Raw genomic sequence first — 21,088 nt, 5'->3', positions numbered from 1 at the left:
TCTTGGGAAACTCCCGGTCTCTTCCTGATATGTTTCTCTCAGCCTCCTCCGATCTCCTGCCTTCTCGTTTCTTGCACTATTTCCCAAGCCGAGCGGGATAATTCCTCAGCCAGGCTTTCCTTCGTTTTGGTCATGCTGACGGGAAACCCTCTGGCCTTCATGTTTGTAGTCGCCTCTTCCACTGTCTGGTACAACCGCGTCCCGTTGTCATTAAACACTCGAAGTTTAGCAGGGTACGGAGTTTGAAATCTAATCTTATTTTGCTCTAATATTCGCTTTACTTCGGAGTATTCTTTGCTCTTTGCATTTCTAGAGGACTGCGGGGGGGGGGGGTAATCTTGGTTGAAATATATTAATTTATCCTCTAAAAACACACTCTTCTTACCCCAGGCCCTTTGTAGAATCTCCTCCAAGGTGCTGTACCAAAGGAATTTAATTATTATTGAGCGTGGCTTTCTATCCTGGGTAGGTTTTGGGACTAACGTGCGGTGGGCTTTTTCAACTTCCAGCTTCATAGCCGGGGGAAGATCCAGCGTATCCCGTAGTAACTTTCTGACAAAATCCGTCATAGACGAGCCCTCCGCTCCTTCTGGAACGTTGTAGATTCTGATATTTTTCCACCGTGATCTTCCCTCCAGGTCAAGCAGTTTACCTTTTGGTGATGTATTATTTTTATTGTATCCGTTCCATGTTTTGAATGCAATCTTCCACCTTCTCAATGCGAGTCTCTGCCACCACTATTTTTTGATTAACACTGGCGAGCTCTGTCTTAATATCACGGAGCTGCTGCTTCATATCTTTCTGGACCACCATTATTTCTTTCAGGATTTCGAAGATATTTGCCGCTTCATCTGAACGAAGACCAGCAGTCGTCTCGCTAACACGCGGTCGGGTTGGAGAGCCGCTCGCTGCACTCCTCTCGAAAGCAGGCTCCACAGTGTCGCTTTTTTTATTTCCATTTCTTCTCCCCATTCTTGCCTTTCTTTTCACTTCAAATATTTTTCGAAAAATATTATATTTGATGGGTTAATGGGGCTTAATACGCGTTTTCCCGGAGGCGCTAGTGACTTAAGCTGCCATTCTTGACGATGACATCACCGGAAAAACTGTACTCTCTCTATTTTGTTGATATTTTTCCTATAATTCAGTGACCAGAACTGTACGCAATACTCCAAATTCGGCCTCACCAATGCCTTGTACAATTTTAACATTACATCCCAACTCCTATACTCAATGCTCTGATTTATAAAGGCCAGCATACCAAAAGCTTTCTTCACCACCCTATCCACATGAGATTCCACCTTCAGGGAACTATGCACCATTACTCCTAGATCACTCTGTTCTACTGCATCCTTCAATACCCTACCATTTACCATGTATGCCCTATTTGGATTATGCCTACCAAAATGTAGCACCTCACACTTAGCAGCATTAAACTCCATCTGCCATTGTTCAGCCCACTCTTCTAACTGGCCTAAATCTCTCTGCAAGCTTTGAAAACCTACTTCATTATCCACAATGCCTCCTATCTTAGTATCATCTGCATACTTACTAATCCAATTTACCACCCCATCATCCAGATCATTAATGTACATGACAAACAACATTGGACCAATACATTGGATCCTGTGACACACCACTAGTCACCGGCCTCCAACCTGACAAACAGTTATCCACCACTACTCCCTGGCATCTCCCATCCAGCCACTGTTGAATCCATTTTATTACTTCAATATTAATACCTAACGATTGAACCTTCCTAACTAACCTTCTGTGTGGAACCTTGTCAAAGGCCTTACTGAAGTCCATATAGACAACATCCACTGCTTTACCCTTGTCAACTTTCCTCATAATATATCAATATATTATTTGCCTTTCTACCTGTGGCTGCATCTGCATGTTAGCTTCTAAATGTACATGAACACCATGTTCCCTTGAATATCATCTTCCCATCTCCTGACAAATGCTGAACCCAAGAGGTTAACCTCATATTTTCCCACAATGTATATCATCCGTTATGCACCTAACCATTCAGCTGCTCTACATCCTCTAGAAGACACTTTATTTCTCATGACCTTCCCAATTTGTTTTAACAACCTTAGACGCAGCAGATCTGCTTCTTTTTGCAGTATGATTGATGCCACGGATATAAAAGAGCATACTGCAGCATTGTGGGTGCTGCTCCCTGGAATGCACCTATGTAGACAAAACCAAGTTTTCATTCTACTGATTGTAGTTGACTATTGGGCTAAGTAGAAAAAAAACACCACAGGCTCTATAAATAAATTTCTACAAAGATTCCAGGTTAGCAGTCAATTTCTATCCTACTGACAATGTTGTTTAAGTTTTATCATTCTGCACTGACATCAGCATAAGTGGGACACAACATCCGTACAAACTTTATGACAGGGTAGAGATGTAGCCTACCTCTCCAGTTCCATAAGGCCACGTAAGTTGATTTAGTATCAATGAGTGTGGGTATCTATCCCGCAGGCACTGAGTAACAAATGTACCCAACCCGGACCCAGTCCCTCCAGCCAGACTCATCATCGTCAAGAAACCACTGAGCCGCTCACATTTCTCAACCTCCCGTTGGACCAGGTCCATCACAGTTTCTTCGTGTCGGGGACCATGAACGCAAAACCTGAGCATCAAAACACAGAGAAAACAAAGTTTCACTACACTTGTAATGATCTTACACCTTATTATTTACTGGAAAGCTGTTACACTTTATTCTGCATTCTGTAATTGCTTTACCTTAATATATTGTGCAATGATTTGACCTGTACGAACAGTATACAAGACTAGTTTTTCACTGTATCACTGTATGTGACAGTAATACACTAATACTCACACAATTCATTTTAAAGTCAATGGGATTATGAGAGGCATAGATAGGGTGGAGAGCCAGTACCTGTTTCCCAGGGCACGAATAGCAAACACCAGAGGCCATATGTACAAAGTTAAGGGAGGGAAGTTTAGGGGAGACATCAGGGGTAAGTTTTTTTACACAGAGGGTTGTGGGTGCCTGGAATGACTTGCCAGGGATGGTGGTGGAGGCTAAAACATTAGGGGTATTTAAGAGCCTCTTGGACAGGCACATGGATGAAAGAAAAATAGAGGGTTACGGGGTAGTGTGGGTTTCGTACTTTTTTTTAAAGGAATACATGGGTCGGCACAACATCGAGGGCTAAAGGGCCTGTACTGTGCTGTAGTATTCTAGTGTCTACTGTCTAGGGGTATTTTACTTAAGTGTGGTCATAGTTTGACTGGATTAAATGAAACTTCCTTTCGAATACAACAAGATCCCAAAACAGGAATGCAATAGTGACTAGAATACGAGCCTATAATATCTTACTTATTGAATCGTGCTGAGATAGCGCCTGCGTACAATGCTCCCTTAAGTCGACATCTTCTGGATAGATCACTAAACTATCGTTTTAATGTATTTTATGCATTCTATGTTTTTTTCTTGTGTTGACTGTGATTCTGAAACTATTGGAGCCTGTGTTTTGCTGTTTGGAGATTGTTTGGGTTCTTCAGCACTCTGCGGTCTCTGGGTGGATTCCGGGAGGTAGAGGCAGCGTGAATGAACCTTGTAATGAGAAGACTGCAGGATGACATGCAAGCTAATGTTTGACCTTATTTCACTAATCAAAATTTCCATTGTTTGATGAAGGTAATTGAACCATCAAGGTGGAAGTTTGGAGATCATTTGGATGTTCTGATGCTCCAAGAAGATTCTGGCAGGTAGTATGCATGATCCTCAAAGGGGCAGGCTGCAGGATGGGGTACAAACCGCTATTTGGCTCCATTTGGATGAGGAAGTGGAGGGATGGGTTAGTAAGTTTGCTGATGACACAAAGGTTGGGGTTGTCATGGATAGTGTGGAGGGCTATCAGAGGTTAAAGCGGGTCATTGATAGGGTGCAAAACTGGGCTGAGAAGTGGCAGATGGAGTTTAACCCAGATAAGTGTGAGGTGGTTCACTTTGGTAGGTTAAATATGATGGCAGAATATCGTATTAATGGTAAGACTCTTGGCAGCATGGAGGATCAGAGGGATCTTGGGGTTCGAGTCCATAGGACACTCAAAGCAGCTGCGCAGGTTGACTCTGTGGTTAAGAAGGCATATGGTATATTGCCATTCATCAATCATGGAATTAAATTTAGGAGCCGAGAGGTAATGCTACTTCTATACAGGACCCTGGTCAGACCTCACTTGGAGTACTGTGCTCAGTTCTGGTCGACTCACTACAGGAACGACGTGGAAGCCATAGAAAGGGTGCACAGGAGATTTACAAGGACGTTGCCTGGATTGGGGAGCATACCTTATGAGAACACGTTGAGTAAACTTGGCCTTTTCAACTTGGAGCAGCGGAGGATAAGAGGTGACCTGATAGCAGTGTATAAGATGATGAGAGGCATTGATCGTATGGATAGTCAGAGGCTTTTTCCTAGGGATGAAATGGTCACCACAAGAGGACACAGGTTTAAGGTGCTGGGGAGTAGGTACAGAGGAGGTGTCAGGGGTAAGTTTTTTACTCAGCGAGTGGTGAGTGCGTGGAATGGGCTGCCGGCAACAGTGGTGGAGGTGGATACGATAGGGTCTTTTAAAAGACTTTTGGATAGGTACATGGAGCTTAGAAAAATAGAGGGCTATGGGTCTGCCTAGTAAATTCTAAGGTAGGGACATGTTTGGCACAACTTTGTGGGTCAAAGGGCCTGTATTGTGCTGTAGGTTTTCTATGTTTTTATTTCACCAAATAGCTTCCATTGTTCACTGACTAAAGTGACGAGGGAGACTCAAACATCGAAGTGAGAGCAGAGGGTGAGTGTTAACTGCCTGCCTTTTGATCAGTTGCTCTGTACCAGTGAGGGGAGAGCCTACCACTGTTCCCAGGCCCAGAGAATATTTTCCAGGTTTTTTCTGCATTTTGGATGTGGACTTTGGACTATAGACTCTATTTTTCAGTCTTATTGTTTTTATATTCTGTGTTTCTTCGCCCAATCTTCTCGTTGTTTTTTCTGCGCGGGGACGGGGGTTTGAGAGTTGATGTGTCTGATCCGTTTTGTTTGATTTTTGTGCAGGAGGAGGGATTTGGGATTTGATGTGTCTTCTTTTTTTTTCTTTTTTTTGCGGGGAAGTGGAACTTGGGAGTTGATGATCACGCTGCCTCTCTTTTCTTTTCATTCTTGGTTTCATGGCTAGCCAGAGAATTGAAGAATTTCCGAGTGAACACCCTGGAAAAGGTTTCACTGCTAACGTAATGGTCTTTCTGCAGAAGCAGTGTTTGGGTTATGGTAAGTGATAACGGGTGCTTTGGAATGTGTGCCGTCCAATAAAGGGAGTATGCTTTTGTGTTGTGTGCCTGACATCGGAAGTGATCTGGGATTTTGTTTGGCGGGAGAAGACGTCGGAGAGATGAGGTCATAGTACTCGACACAGAATGGGGTCATGATTTGACAAAGCATGGGGAGATTGAAGGAGAATCGGTGAAGAGGAAATCGTGAGCTCCAACTTGTGCATATTAGACCGCACATTAAAATGGGCCCTTTTTTTTTTACTAACTCTTTAGTCAAATTAAGAATTATAAAACTAAATCTATAATTATAAAGTTAATTGTATGCGGTGTATGTCTGTATTTTGCGGTACTTATTTCTAACCAGGTAACAAATCAAACACCATCCACGCAAACAGGGGCTTTCGGAGTGGGCTCACACCTCAAGCTCACACGTTTGGTGGGGCCAGAGATTGTCTTCCCCAGACTTACCCAGCTGACAGAACCAGAGTTTCAGAGTTGTATACTTTGAAAATAAATAAACCTGTGAACCATTGAGTGTGCTGTTAAAATTACAAGTATTTCAAATAGCTAAAATAATAATTTTGAGATGACGTACCTATTGGCTTAGTTTGATTTAATTCTCAGTTGATTTAAAGTAGGGGTTCCCAACCTTTGTTATGCCAATACCATTAAGCAAGGGGTTGGTGGACCCTAGGTTGGGAATCCCTTATAGAAGATTATAGATTTGAACAACAGAAAAACTCAATCAGAAGCAGAACCTTAACTAAAGATACAGTGGGGGCGGGGAAGGGGGGGATTGCTGCCGCTTAGACACGGGAGGGAGGGAAGCTGGGGTGGACCAGTGTTCTAACATGTAACTGTCATTCATTCTTTGGGGCACTCCTCTGTTTTCATGGATGGTTGCAAAGAAAAAGCATTTCAGGATGTATATTGTATACATTTCTCTGACATTAAATGTACCTTTGAAACCTTTGAGACTGGAATTAGCAAAGTGCTCTCAAATAATAAATGGCAGACAAATCAGTCAAAGCAAATCACTTTTCCAATTGCGTTAATTTTCACAACAGATCAGTAAATCTTAAAGCAACTGGCTTCTGCTTTCCATAAAAAAAGGAAATTAGAGTAACAGAAAATGTTCTTGCAATTCTTTGATTGAATCTTACCCACTTGCCCAATTATTTCCGGATCCTTGTTTCTGGCAGAAGGATGATTGAGCTCCATATCTCCAGCTCCCTGAGTTTGCAGCTTTAGACATAGTGTGGCTGATGACTTTTGGCTCCATGTCAATAAGAACAGCCCGAGCTACTGGTACTCCTGTGAATCACACAACTGCTAGTCTCTTAACAACTGACCACAAAGCTCAGCAGAAACTTCATTTGACGGCTTGCTTTGAAATTACTTTATTTCAGCAACCCAAATGAAGAATTGTTGGCTCAGAATGAGGAAGAAGGGAATGGAGAGGCTCTGCCTTATTTTCCTAGAATGAAGAAGGCTGAGGGGTGACCTGATAGAGGTAAATAAAGTTATGAAGGGGATAGAAATAGTAGGTAGTGAAAACTTTTCCAATTTGTTGGGGTGCCTACAACAAGAAAACACAGGTTTAAAGTGAGAGGAAGAAAGTTTAGAGGTAATTCAAGAGAGTTCGTTTCACACAATGAGTGGCTGAAGTGCTGCCTGAAGAGGTGGTAGAAGCAGAAACTCTCAAGACATTCAAGAATCATTTAAATCACCAGGACATTAAAGGTTAAGGACCTAATGTGGTTAAATGGAGTAGTTTAGATAGCAACAATAGGTCAAAGGACAAGTTTCTGTGCTGAAAGACTTTGACTCTACCTACAATGCTAGGTAATGGTATTAATGCAAAACTTAAAAAAATCATTTTAAACCAAGATTTAAATGATCACCTGAACGAGCTACTTCTTAGTTACTTTGATTTAATGGAAATATATTGGCTCTGTCTTTTAGCAAGTCCAAGGGAAAAAAAAGAGGCCTCACCGTCCGTGCTGCTGCTGAAGAATCGCTCCTGTGAAATGCTGGAGTAACACTTGCTCTCGTTGGGGCCACTCCGCCCATCTGTGCTTACTGCTTCAAACAGTTGCTTCCCAACCTGGTTCCCACACTGGCCAAGTTGAATGACAACCAGAGACATGACAGGTGAACCCCCTGTTCATACAATTAGCATAGAATAAGCCCAATAACCTGCTGTCTACCACAACAAAACACACAATTCTCACAGTGAAAAACCAAGATTGCTTCCCACAGCATCAGCAGCCCGATGGCAGCCAGAACATAGAACATAGAATAGTACAGCACATTACAGGCCCTTCAGCCCACAATGTTGTGCCAACCCTCAAACCCTGCCTCCCATATAACCCCCCACCTTAAATTCCTCCATATACCTGTCTAGTAGTCTCTTGAACTTCACTAGTGTATCTGCCTCCACCACTGACCCAGGCAGTGCATTCCATACACCAACCACTCTCTGAGTGAAAAACCTTCCTCTAATATCCCCCTTGAACTTCCCTCCCCTTAAAGCGTCCTCTTGTACTGAGCAGTGGTGCCCTAGGGAAGAGGCACTGGCTGTCCACTCTGTCTATTCCTCTTAATATCTTGTACACCTCTATCACGTCTCCTCTCATCCTCCTTCTCTCCAAAGAGTAAAGCCCTAGCTCCCTTAATCTCTGATCATAATCCATACTCTCTAAACCAGGCAGCATCCTGGTAAATCTCCTCTGTACCCTTTCTAATGCTTCCACAAACTTCCTATAGTGAGGCGACCAGAACTGGACACAGTACTCCAAGTGTGGCCTAACTAGAGTTTTATAGAGCTGCATCATTACATCGCGTCTCTTAAACTCTATCCCTTGATTTATGAAAGCGAACACCCCATAAGCTTTCTTAACTACCCTATCTACTCTTGAAGCAACTTTCAGGGATCTGTGGACATGTACCCCCAGATCCCTCTGCTGCTCTACACTACCAAGTATCCTGCCATTTACTTTGTACTCTGCCTTGGAGTTCGCCCTTCCAAAGTGTACCGCCTCACACTTCTCCGGGTTGAACTCCATCTGCCACTTCTCAGCTCACTTCTGCATCCTATCAATGTCCCTCTGCAATCTTCGACAATCTTCTACACTATCTACAACACCAACAACCTTTGTGTCGTCTGCGAACTTGCCAACCCATCCTTCTACCCCCACATCCAGGTTGTTAATAAAAATCACTAAAAGTAGAGGCTCCAGAACAGATCCTTGTGGGACACCACTAGTCACAACCCTCCAATATGAACGTACTCTCTCCACCACAACCCTCTGCCTTCTGCAGGCAAGCCAATTCTGAATCCACCTGGCCAAACTTCCCTGGATCCCATGCCTTCTGACTTTCTGAATAAGCCTACCATGTGGAACCTTGTCAAATGCCTTACTAAAATCCATGTAGATCACATCCACTGCACTACCCTCATCTATATGCCTGGTCTCCTCCTCAAAGAACTCTATCAGGCTTGATGGACATGAGCTGCCCTTCACAAAGCCATGCTGACTGTCCCTGATCAGACCATGATTCTCTAAATGCCCATAGATCCTATCTCTAAGAATCTTTCTTTCTTCTTCCATCTTTTTATTATCATTATTAATAACTACAAAATAAAATTGGTACATAGATAATGGGATTACAAACGTACATATTTCAACTAACTTTAAAAGAATATAAAAACAATGATTACAGTTTAAATGAGTATTCCCACATCATAGATGATACAATAAACAAATAAACAAGGCAAACCTGGATGTATCATAATATAGAATAAAAAAAGAAAAAGGAAACAAAAAAAATTATTATGCAAAAAACAACTAATCTAAAATCTAATAATAGAGGAAAAAAACAAAAAGAAAAAAAAGAAAAAAGAAAAAAGAGAAAATAAAAGGGCTGTTTATAATATCTCACAAAAATACAAAATCATCAGTGTCGTCAACTCCGATCCTCTCGACATATATGAAAACAAAATTGGAAAATCAAATAGGCTTGGAACAGGGTCATATTACATCATATGAAAATATTGAATAAATGGTCTCCATATCTTTTCAAATTTAGTATAAGTGTCAAATACACCATTTCTAATTTTTTCTAAATTCAAACATAACACAGTTTGAGAAAACCAATGAAATACAGTAGGAGGATTAATTTCCTTCCAATTCTACAAAATAGATCTTCTAGCCATTAGTGTAAGAAATGCAATCATTCGACAAGCGGAAGAAGATAAATGAAGTGAGTCCATCATTGGTAAACCAAAGATTGCAGTAATAGGATGGGGTTGTAAATCAATGTTCAATACCACAGAGATAATATCAAAAATATCTTTCCAATATTTTTTCAAAAGCGGACACGACCAGAACATATGAGTTAAAGACGCTATTTCAGATTGACATCTATCACAAATAGGATTTATATAGGAATAAAAATGAGCCAATTTATCCTTGGACATATGTGCCCTGTTCACAACCTTAAACTGTATTAGTGAATGTTTGGCACATATAGATGATGTGTTAACTAATTGAAGAATTTTATCCCAATTCTCAATAGGAATAATAAGGTTAAGCTCTCTTTCCCGATCATTTTTTGTCTAATAAAGGGGCTCTGAACGTATCTTCATAATTATATTATAAAGTTTTGATATAAGCCCTTTCTGAAAAGGATTTAGTTCAAACAAATTCTCCAAAATGCCTTAAGACACAAAATTTGGAAAAGTAGGAAGTACAGTATTTAAAAAATTCCTAATTGTAAATATCTAAGAAAATGAAATCTAGGCAAATTATATTTATTAGATAATTGCTCAAAAGACATAAAACAATTATCCAAAAATAAATCAGAAAATCGTAGCAATCCCTTAGTCTTCCAAGCCAAATAAGCTTGGTCTATAATTGAAGGGTGGAAAAAACAATTGGATACAATAGGAATATTTAAAACAAACTGAGTCAACCCAAAAAATTTCCGAAATTGAAACCATATACGTAAAGTATGCTTAACTGTCGGGTTGTCAATTCGTTTCGGCAATTTAGAAAGAGCAAAAGGAAGAGAAGTCCCTAAAATAGAACCCAGTGCAAATCCTGGTACCGATTTAATTTCCAGGTTCACCCAATGAGGGCTAAAAGATCCATCCCAATCTTTCAACCAACATATCAAATATCTGATATTAACTGCCCAATAATAAAATCTAAAATTAGGCAATGCTAATCCACCTTCCTTCTTTGCCTTATGTAAATATATTTTACCTAACCTGGGATTTTTATTCTGCCATATGTATGAGGAAATTTTTGAATCAACATTAGTAAAAAAAAGATTTCGGAATAAAAATTGGTACTGCTTGAAAAATATGTAAGAACTTTGGTAAAATAACCATCTTAATAGTGTTAATCCGACCTATCAGAGATAAAGATAATGGTGACCACTTAGTAAACAAGCATTTAATCTGATCAATTAAGGGTAAAAAATTAACTTTAAGTAAGTCTTTATAGTTTTTTGTGATTTTAATCCCTAAGTAAATAAAAGAGTCATTAACTAATTTAAAAGGTAAATTTCCATAACTTGGGACCTATCTATTTAAAGGAAACAATTCACTCTTATTAAGATTTAATTTATACCCAGAAAAATCACTAAATTGTGCCAACAATGAGAAAACTACAGGAATGGATTTCTCAGGATTAGAAATAAATAATAATAAATCATCTGCATATAAAGATAACTTATGAGTATCTGTCCCCAATTAATACCAAGAATATCCTGTGATTCTCTGATAGCAATTGCCAAGGGTTCTAAAGCAATATCAAATAATAGTGGACTAATAGGACAACCTTGTTTAGTGCCCCGAAATAAACAAAAAAGGGAGATCTTTGACTGTTCGTAAACACCGAGGCTACTGGGGTATGATATATCAGTTTAATCCAGGAAATGAATGTCGGACTAAAATTAAACTTCTCCAACACATTAAATAAGTATGGCCATTCAACTCTGTCAAATGCTTTCTCCGCATCTAATGAAATAACACATTCTGAAATGTTATGTGAAGGAGTATACACAATATTCAATAACCTCATGACATTGAAAAAAGAATAGCGATTTTTAATAAAACCGGTTTGTTCTTCCGAGATAATTTGGGGTAATACCTTCTCCAACCTGGATGCAAGTAACTTGGAAAAAATCTTGGAATCTACATTCAATAAGGATATTGGTCTATCGGATGCACAGTCAGTAGGGTCTTTATCTTTCTTCAATATTAAAGAAATGGAAGCTCTATAAAAAGATTGTGGCAGATTGCCCAATCTAATTGCTTCTTCAAAAACCCTGAATAACCAAGGAGAAAGAGTAGCAGAAAAATATTTTAAAAATTCTACTGTATACCCATCTGGACCTGGTGCTTTCCCAGAACTCATAGAGGAAATAACCCCTTTAATTTCTGCATCCGTAATAGGAGTTTCTAATATTGAAAGATCATCTGATGATAATTTTGGGAAATTCAATTTCCCAAGAAAATCACACATGGTACCACAATCCTGAGGAAATTCCGAATGATACAGGGAGGTATAAAAATCTTGAAATGATGTATTTATCTCATCATGGTTAACTGTCAGATCCCCATTTTGCTGATGGATCTTAGTAATTTGACGCTTAACCAAAGCATTCTTCAATTGACTAGCTAGCAGTTTACCCGATTTATCACTATGTATATAAAAATCAGATCTGGATTTCATTAGTTGATTTTCAATCGAAGATGTAAGTAATAAACTATGTTCTGTTTGAAGTTCAACCCTTTGCTTGTAAAGCTCCTTACTAGGAGTAATTGAATATTTCTTGTCAATCTCTTTAATTTTATCAACCAATAAAAGGGCTTCCTTCTTTACGCGTTTTCTCAGACCAACAGAGTAAGAGACAATCTGTCCACGTATATATGCTTTAAAATTATCCCAAAGTGTTCCATAAGAAATATCTTCCGTGGAATTGGTTGAAAAGAAGAAATCGATCTGTTCATTCATAAATTTAATAAAGTCTGGATCTTGCAATAAGGTAGAATCAAATCGCCATTGTCTAGCATTAGGAACTATATCCGTAAATTTAATAGAAAGTTTTAATGGAGCATGGTCAGAAATAGCTATAATATCATAATAGCAACCATTTACCGAAGGAATCAAACAAGAGTCAATAAAAAAATAATCAATTCTCGAATAAGAATGATAAGCATGTGAAAAAAAAACTCTTTGTCCTTAGGATACCGAAATCTCCAAATATCAAAAACTCCATTATCAGTCAAGAAAGAGTTAATACAAGTGGCCGACTTATTGGGTAAAGTCTGAGTAGATATAGATTTGTCCATCAGAGGATTTAAACAACAATTAAAATCACCACCCATTATTAACTTATATTCATTTAGATTAGGTAGAGAAGTAAATAAGGACTTAAAAAAATCAGGACAATCCACATTTGGAGCATAAACATTAACCATAGCAACTTTTTTATTAAAAAGTAAGCCTGTAATTAACAAAAATCTAACATTCGGATCCGAAAAGATATCATGTTGAACAAATGAAATAGAGGAGTCAATAAAAATTGAAACTCCCTTTACTTTAGCATTCAAATTCGAATGGTACTGTTGACCCCTCCAAAACCGAAAAAAGCGATAGTTTCTTGTACAAAAATAATATGAGCATTAAGTCTTTGGAATACTTTGAAAATCTTCTTTTGTTTAATTGGATGGCTTAACCCATTAGTATTCCAAGAAACAAAATTAATGGTCTGAGCCATAATTCTAAAATCAACCCTTTGGTATAAAAAGGGTTAACCAAATTATAAACTCATGCACCCGGAAGAGGAACAAAAATAAAGAGCGGACCCGGAAGTGACGACATCACATACATATTTGTAGTTCAAAATCAGCCCAAATGAAAAAACTAAAAAAAACTGGTAAAAGAAACATAGAATTAGAAAAAAGAACACCCACCTCCCACCCAAGAAGAGAGAGAAAAAAACCCACTGCCAAAAATAGGCTGGGAAAAGGGAAAGATGAAACTAACTCTACCCCCATATCAGCAGAAGACCACTCCGTATATAAAGGATATATTAAAAAAATCCACCCAAACTCTAAAAAAATTATAATCACTATACTAAAACCAAACTTCTTAATATAATTGGTAGTAAAAAAAGCCAAAGAGAATATAATCACTAGAAACTTATAAATTGGGTTAAAACCCAAACAAACCAAAAAATATTTAAACTGTGATAAGCGATGCATTATAGGAAGAAGACTAAAGAAAAAAAAATAGCACCATCTTAAAAAAAAACACCAAAAATGTTTAAAAAAACCTCCATCTTAGTAAAAAAAAATCACCTTCGAAGGGTTAAAAATACACCTTCGAAGGAATAATAATAGCCAGCGATATAGTATACTGGTTAAAGTAAGTAAAACAAAAAGATTGATATGTCGAAAGAAAACTTTAACTAGAGTACAAAACACAAACCTACACCAATAGCCAGAAACAAAATCTGGTTTTGGGAATCAAAAACCATCTTATACAATCAAAATCACTCATTTATTAGACATGAGTGTCCATAGCAATAGGGAAGCTCTCCTTCAGAAAGCTTCTCACATCAGAAGTAGAAGTGAAAACTCGTCGTGGAGCATTCGGCGGCGAGATTCTGAGCTTCGCAGGGTATAAGAGCGCAGGTTTTAGATTTTTCTCATAACATTCAGACATCAGCAGTTTAAAAAGCCTTGCCTTCATTACTTCAGGACTAAAATCTTCTACTAAACGGAAATTGTGATCCTGAAATTTGACCATACCTACATGCCAAGCCACCCGAATAAGTTGCTCTTTTACATGTATGTAATGAAATCAGACAATTACAACCGAGGGTTTAGCTGAAGCACTCAGTGACCGACGCATAATTCTATGAGCACGATTGAGAAACGGAGGACTATCTGGAAATACAGACGAGGACGCATCCTTCAAAAGTTGAGCAAAGTACTTCATGGGGTCGTCTTGTTCAATACCTTCCGGAAGACCAAGTATAAGTAAGTTCTGTCTTCTGGACCGATTCTCAAAGTCGACACTCTTGGCTTTAAGTGTTTCCACCTGTTTAATGGTCGAAAGTAAGCCCTGTTGCAATTTTTCAATTATCAAATCTCGTTTCCGAGCGTCTTCTTGCAGAGATGTTATAAGAACTTACTGCTGGTTAATTACTGAATCCGTCTTAGCCATATAATCTTGAAAAGCCTTCATATCTTGTTTAAAAATTTGTCGTTGTTCTTTAAATTTTTGATCTAAAACCTCCAATAACAATTCATAAGTTAATTCAGTGCGTTGCGGATGAGCTTGATTCTTTCCATTACTGTTCGGGTTCCGCCCAGGTTCTCATCCTTTAAATCTAAGAGCCATTTCTGAGTACATATCTTCAAAAATTCACAATAAGCTCTTAACGATAAGTCCAGGAAAATAGCAAGAATCTTTTGGTGTAGGTAAAAATAAGTTGAATAAGGGTGAACAAAGGTTAAAAAAAGTAAAGGTTATGGAGCGAATCTAAAATAGTACTCACTCCATGAGCGTCTCTTGCTGACTCCCCAAGAATCTTTTCCAACAGCTTTCCCACCACAGACGCAAGGCTCACTGGTCTATAATTACCTGGACTATCCCCACTACCTTTTTTGAACAAGGGGACAACATTCGTCTCCCTCCAATACCATTCCCGTGGACAACGAGGACATAAAGATCCTAGGCAGAAGCTCAGCAATCTCTTCCCTCGCCTCGTGGAGCAGCCTGGGGAATATTCCATCAGGCCCCGGGGACTTATCTGTCCTAATGTATTTTAACAACTCCAACACCTCCTCTCCCTTAATATCAACATGCTCCAGAACATCAACCTCACTCATATTGTCCACACCATCATCAAGTTCCCTCTCAATGGTGAATACCAAAGAGAAGTATTCATTGAGGACCTTGCTCACTTCCACAGCCTCCAAGCACATCTTCCCACTTTTATCTCTAATCGATCCTACCTTCACTCCTGTCATCCTTTTGTTCTTCACATAATTGAAGAATGCCTTGGGGTTTTTCTTTACCCTACTCGCCAAGGTCTTCTCATGCCCTCTTCTTGCTCTTTTCAGCCCCTTCTTAAGCTCCTTTCTTGCTACCCTATATTCCTCAATAGACCCATCTGATCCTTGCTTCCTAAACCTCATTAATGCTGCCTTCTTCCACCTGACTAGATTTTCCACTTCACTTGTCATCCATGGTTCCTTCACCCTACCATTCTTTATCTTCCTTACTGGGACAAATTTATCCCTAACATCCTGCAAGAGATCCTTAAACATCGACCACATGTCCGTAGTACATTTCCCTGCAAAAACATCATCCCAATTCACACCCGCAAGTTCTAGCCTGATAGCCTCCTAATTTGCCCTTCCCCAATTAAAAATTTTCCTGTCCTCTCTGATTCTATCCTTTTTCATGATAATGCTAAAGACCAGGGAGTGGTGATCACTGTCCCCCAGATTCTCACCCACTGACAGATCTGTGACCTGACCCAGTTTGTTACCTAATACTAGATCTAGTATGGCATTCCGCCTAGTCAGCCTGTCAACATACTGTGACAGGAATCCATCCTGGACACACTTAACAAACTCTGCCCCATCTAAACCCTTGGAACTAATCAAGTGCCAATCAATATTAGGGAAGTTAAAGTCACTCATGATAACAACCCTGTTATTTTTGCACCTTTCCATCGTACAATATTCCAGGTGTAGGTTAGCAACGTTTTATAAAACTCAGCCTTGATGCACTATGGCATGTCCAGAGAGGGCAAGAGTCCCGCTACCTTCTTCTCTGTCCCTCTGCAATTGGATCCTCGACTTCCTAACCGGAAGACCACAAACTGTGTGGATTGGTGATAATATCTCCTCCTCGCTGACAATCAACACTGGTGCACCTCAGGTGTGTGTGCATAGCTCACTGTTCTACTCTCTCTATACACATGCCTATGTGGCTAGGCATAGCTCAAATACCATCTATAAATTTACTGATCATACAACCATTGTTCATAAAATCTCAAGTTAGAGACAAGAGGGCGTACAAGAGCAAGATGTGCCAACTAGTGGAGCAGTGTCGCAGCAACAACCTTGCAGTCAATGTCAGTAAGACACAAGAGCTGATCTGGACTTCAGGAAGGGTAAGACAAAGGAACACATGCTAATCCTCATTGAGGGAATCAGAAGTGTAGAAAGTGAGCAGTTTCAAGTTCCTGGGTGTCAAGATCTCTGAGGATCTAACCTGGTCCCAATATATTGATGCAGTTATAAAGAAGGCAAGACAGCAACTATGCTTCATTAGATTTGGTATGTCAACAAATACACTCAAAAACTTCTATAGATGTATTGTGGAGAGCATTCTGACAGGCTTCATCACTGTCTGATATGGGGTGAGGGGAGCTTTTGCACAGGACCAAAATAAGCTGCAGAAGGTTGTAAATCTAGTCAGCTCCATCTTGGGTACTAGCCTACAAAGTACCCAGGACATCTTTAGGGAGTGGTGTCTCAGAAAGGCAGTGTCCATTATTCAGGATCTCCAGCACCCAGGGCATGCCCTTTCCTCACTGTTACCATCAGGTAGGAGGTTCAGAAGCCTAAAGACACACACTCAGCAATTCAGGAACAGCTTCTTCCCCTCTGCCATCCGATTTCTGAATGGACATTGAACCTGTGAATACTACCTCACCTTTTTAACATATCTTGTTTGGTTTTGCACGATTTTTTTATCTATTCAATACATATATATTTATAGAGTAATTTATTTACTTGTTTATTATTATTTTATTGTTTTCTTCTATATTATGTATTGCATTGAACCGCTGCTGCTGTTAATAAATTTCACGACACATGCTGGGGTGATAATAAACCTGATTCTGATTATCTACTCGTTCTGTCTCTTTCTGTCGCTGTGGACCTGTATACTAAGACCCTTTCGCTCACCAATATTCCCTCTCCTGCTATCCCTCTTGATTAAGGAATCCTACACAGTATTTTCTACAGGGTTACGATTCCTTCCTCGCCCTCTCCAATGAGCCAGTACCCAGAGCTTCAATTCGGCTCTAAAACCCCTCAAGCGTACCACTTTCAGAACAACACACCCATAGGGGCGGAATCTGTTGTTCCAACACTGAGTTTGGAGATGAGACTGACCATTCAACAGATGCAAAAACAATTTGTCCTAGATCGCTGACAAATGCAGCGGCTCCTCGCATCACCTCCCACCTCCCCATAATCCTGATCACCTTTGTCCCTCCGGCACTTATCTAGCTTTGTGTGCCGTTGACGCAATTCGATTAGTCTAAACAATCTCGCTGTAACGACAGACCTGAGGGAAGCAAACCGCCGGATCGCAATCGAGAAATTCAGCTTCGGCCTTTCACCCCCGGCCGCAGAGACGAAGGGGAGATCTCAACCAATGAGGGCGACGGATGGAATGAAGGCAGCTTGAGTGTTGGCCAATGGGGAGAGCGGATGGGCTGAGGCCTCAGAGTTCTGTCGTGAGGGAAATGGCGGCGGTTGGGCCTGCGGAGGCTCCGAGCGCCGTGTCACGGCCTGCGCGGACGCACAACATCGTTCCTCGGCTGCAGCATGGACGCTACACGGGCCATGGGCCCACCAGGGTATCGCAGGTAAGTTAGGGAAAAAGAGACCTAGGCTTATTGGCAAGGCCCTGATAACCGGGGACTGAATTTAGCGGTGGCTGAAGTGCTCTATGTGATTGAGTTGCGGGAGGGGTGGATGTAATTGCTACGGACCGGGGTTTGGTGAACGGAGGGGTGGTGGTTGAGCTTTGTTTCGGGGCTCCTGGTTCGCCTTGCTGCGACACAGAGTCAGGGCCTCCGCCACCAAGAAATGCGGTACCAAGTTTCGGTGGGGGATATGTGGGGTAGAAGGGAGCGAGGGCTTCAGTAATACTGGGGTTCGGTATAGTTGGTAAAGAAGGTTACGATACTCTGTGTTGGAGGAAGAGTTTGGATACAGGACGATTAATTTTAAGTGAGCAAAATGTTTGAGATAGAAGGGAAAAGAAAATGGGTTGTTTCTAAAAAGAAAATTCAATTTAGATGCTCACCAGGAACAAATGTAAGGATATAAATGAATATTTAACTCTTGTTACAGCGAGTTGGCTTGCAATCATTATGGCTTAGTGACTTACCCATAGCAAATGTTGCTTTTTAAAAAGTTTCTGGCTCTTAGAATTGTTGCATAGAGTCAGAGCACCGCGCACAAAAATAGGCCCCCTGGGCCATTTAGTCTTTGCTAAACTTTTATTCTACCTAGATCCATTGACCTGCAGCTGGACCATCGTCTTCAATATCTGTCCACTCCATGTCCTTTTTCTAACCTCTCTTAAAGGTTGCATTTGAAACCTCATCCTTCACTTATGCTGGTATTTCAGACATGTACTTGGAGTGAAGTTCCATTAAGATTTCTCTTAAATATTTCATCTTTCACCCTTGGCCCATAATCTCCATAGATTTATCCAGGATTTGAAAAAGCGTGCTTGATTTTACCTTCTCTATATCCTTCACAATTTTGTATGCCTCTGTCAAATTTCCCCTGATTCTCCAATGCACTGGAGAAAATGTCCAAACCTTTCCCTATAACTCAGGTCCTAAAGTTATAGAGTCATAGAAAATTACAGCACAGAATCAGGCCCTTCAGCCCATCTATTCGGTGCTGAACCATTTAAACTGCCTACTCATCAACCTGCATCAGGACCATAGTCCTACATACCCCTACCATGCATTTACCGATCAAAACTGCTCTTAAACATTGAAATTGAGCTTGCATGCAACATTTGTACTGGCAGCATATTCCACACTCACAACCCTCTGACTGAAGATGTTTCTCCTCATATTCTCCTTAAACTTGTCACCTTTCATCCTTTACCCATGACATCTGATTGTAGTTCCATCCAACTTCCATGAAATATAAACCCTATCTGTACCCTCATAATTTTGTACACCTCTATCAAATCTCCTCTTGGTCTTCTGTGCTCCAAGGAATAGTCCTAACCTATTCAATCTTTCCTTATAATTTGAGTCCTCTACACCTGGCAACATCCTTGTAAATTTTCTCTGTACTCTTTCATCCTCATTTACATCTTTCTGATAGGCAGGTGACCAAAACTGTGCACGATACTGCAAATTGGGCTTCACCAACACCTTGTACAACTTCAACATAACATCCAATCTCCTTTGATTTATAGCACAATACTTTGATTTATGAAAGTTAAAGTGTCAGAAGCTTTCTTCATGACCTTATCTATCTGTGATGCCACTTTAAATGAATTATGGACCTGTATTCCCAGATCCTTTTCTTCTACCACATCTCCTCAGTGCCCTACCATTCACTGTGTAAGACCTACCCTGGTTGGTGTTACTGAAGTGCAATAACTCACAATTGTGTGCATTAAATGTTCAGGGAATATTTGCATGGTGTTCTACATGGGTACATTCCAATGAGACAGGGAAAGGATGGTAAGGTACAGGAACCATGGTGTACAAAGGCTGTTGAAAATTTAGTCAAGAAGAAAAGAAAAGGGTATGAAAAGTTCAACAAAACTAGATAATGATAGAGATCCAGATCTGCATTGAAGTCGGTGACCAGTGGTGTACCCCAAGGATCTGACAGAGGCCTCTTCTCTTCGTAATTTTTATAAATGACCTGGATAAAGAGGTGGAGGGATGGGTTCGTAAATTTGCTGATGACACAAAGGTTGGGGGTGTTGTGGATAGTGTGGAGGGCTATCAGAGGTTGTAGTGGGACAGTGACAGGATGCAAAACTGGGCTGAGAAGTGGCAGATGGAGTTCAACCCAGATAAGTGTGAAGTGGTTCATTTTGGTAGGTCAGATATGATGACAGAATATAGTATTAATGGTAAGACTCTTGGCAGTGTGGAGGATCAGAGGGATCTTGGGGTCCGAGTCCATAGGACACTCAAAGCTGCTGTGCAGCTTATCTGTAGTTAAGAAGGCATGTGATGCATTGGCCTTCATCAAACGTGGGATTAAGTTTAAGAGCTGAGAGGTATTGTTACAGCTATATAGAACCCTGGTCAGACCCCACTTGGAGTACTGTACTCAGTTCTGATCGCCTCACTACAGGAAGGAATTGGAAACCATAGAAAGGGTTCAGAGAATATTTACAAGATGTTGCCTGGATTGGGGAGCATGCCTTATGAGAATAGGCTGAGTGAACTCGGTCTTTTCTCCTGTGAGTGGTGGAGGCTGAGAGGTGACCTGATAAAAGTGTATAAGATCATGAGAGGCATTGATCATGTGGATAGTCAGAGGCTTTTTCCCAGGGCTGAAATGGCTAGCATTAGAGGGCACAGTTTTAAGTTGCTTGGAAGTAGGTACAGAGGAGAGGTCGGGGTAAGTTTTTACATAGAACATACATAGAACTGTACAGCACAGTACAGGCCCTTTGGCCCACAATGTTGTGCTGATCCTTAAACCCTGCCTCCCATATAACACCCCCCCGCCTTAAATTCCTCCATATACCTGTCTAATAGTCTCTTAAACTTCACGAGTGTATCTGCCTCCACCACTGACTCAGGCAGTGCACCAACCACTCTCCGAGTAAAAAAAACTTCCCTCTAATATCCCCCTTGAACTTCCCACCCTTTACCTTAAAGCCATGTCCTTTTGTATTAAGCAGTGGTGCCCTGGGGAGGAGGCACTAGCTGTCCACTCAATGTATTCCTC

At 40.5% G+C, this 21,088-nt stretch overlaps 2 protein-coding genes across 5 annotated transcripts in view; one reads left to right on the top strand and one right to left on the bottom strand.

Moving 5' to 3' along the window:
• tubd1 (tubulin, delta 1) overlaps nucleotides 1–17,778 on the bottom strand; it is a 73,250-nt gene extending 55,472 nt beyond the window's left edge. Inside the window, exons 1-4 of one of the 3 annotated variants that reach the window (XM_059981113.1) lie at nucleotides 17,700–17,778; nucleotides 7,300–7,467; nucleotides 6,468–6,618; nucleotides 2,428–2,644 (exon numbers count right to left, since the gene is read on the bottom strand). In XM_059981113.1, coding sequence (XP_059837096.1) covers nucleotides 2,428–2,644; nucleotides 6,468–6,618; nucleotides 7,300–7,453 — 522 coding nt within the window. In that variant the 5' untranslated portion in view covers nucleotides 7,454–7,467; nucleotides 17,700–17,778. Of the gene's footprint in view, nucleotides 1–2,427; nucleotides 2,645–6,467; nucleotides 6,619–7,299; nucleotides 7,468–17,699 lie in introns of those variants that run through there. The other 2 variants (XM_059981115.1, XM_059981114.1) reach the window with 2 other exon arrangements.
• The window catches only part of LOC132400035 (short transient receptor potential channel 4-associated protein-like), a 152,891-nt gene continuing 149,269 nt past the window's right edge, over nucleotides 17,467–21,088 (top strand). The window contains exon 1 of one of the 2 annotated variants that reach the window (XM_059981111.1): nucleotides 17,467–18,003. In XM_059981111.1, coding sequence (XP_059837094.1) covers nucleotides 17,833–18,003 — 171 coding nt within the window. In that variant the 5' untranslated portion in view covers nucleotides 17,467–17,832. The remainder of the gene's footprint in view (nucleotides 18,004–21,088) is intronic. The other variant, XM_059981112.1, reaches the window with a different exon arrangement.

The sequence above is a fragment of the Hypanus sabinus genome, chromosome 9 (genome assembly GCF_030144855.1).
Source record: "Hypanus sabinus isolate sHypSab1 chromosome 9, sHypSab1.hap1, whole genome shotgun sequence".
Taxonomy (NCBI): Eukaryota; Metazoa; Chordata; class Chondrichthyes; order Myliobatiformes; family Dasyatidae; genus Hypanus; species Hypanus sabinus.
Note: the sequence above shows the minus strand (reverse complement) of the source record. Positions and strands in the feature narration are given on the sequence as shown.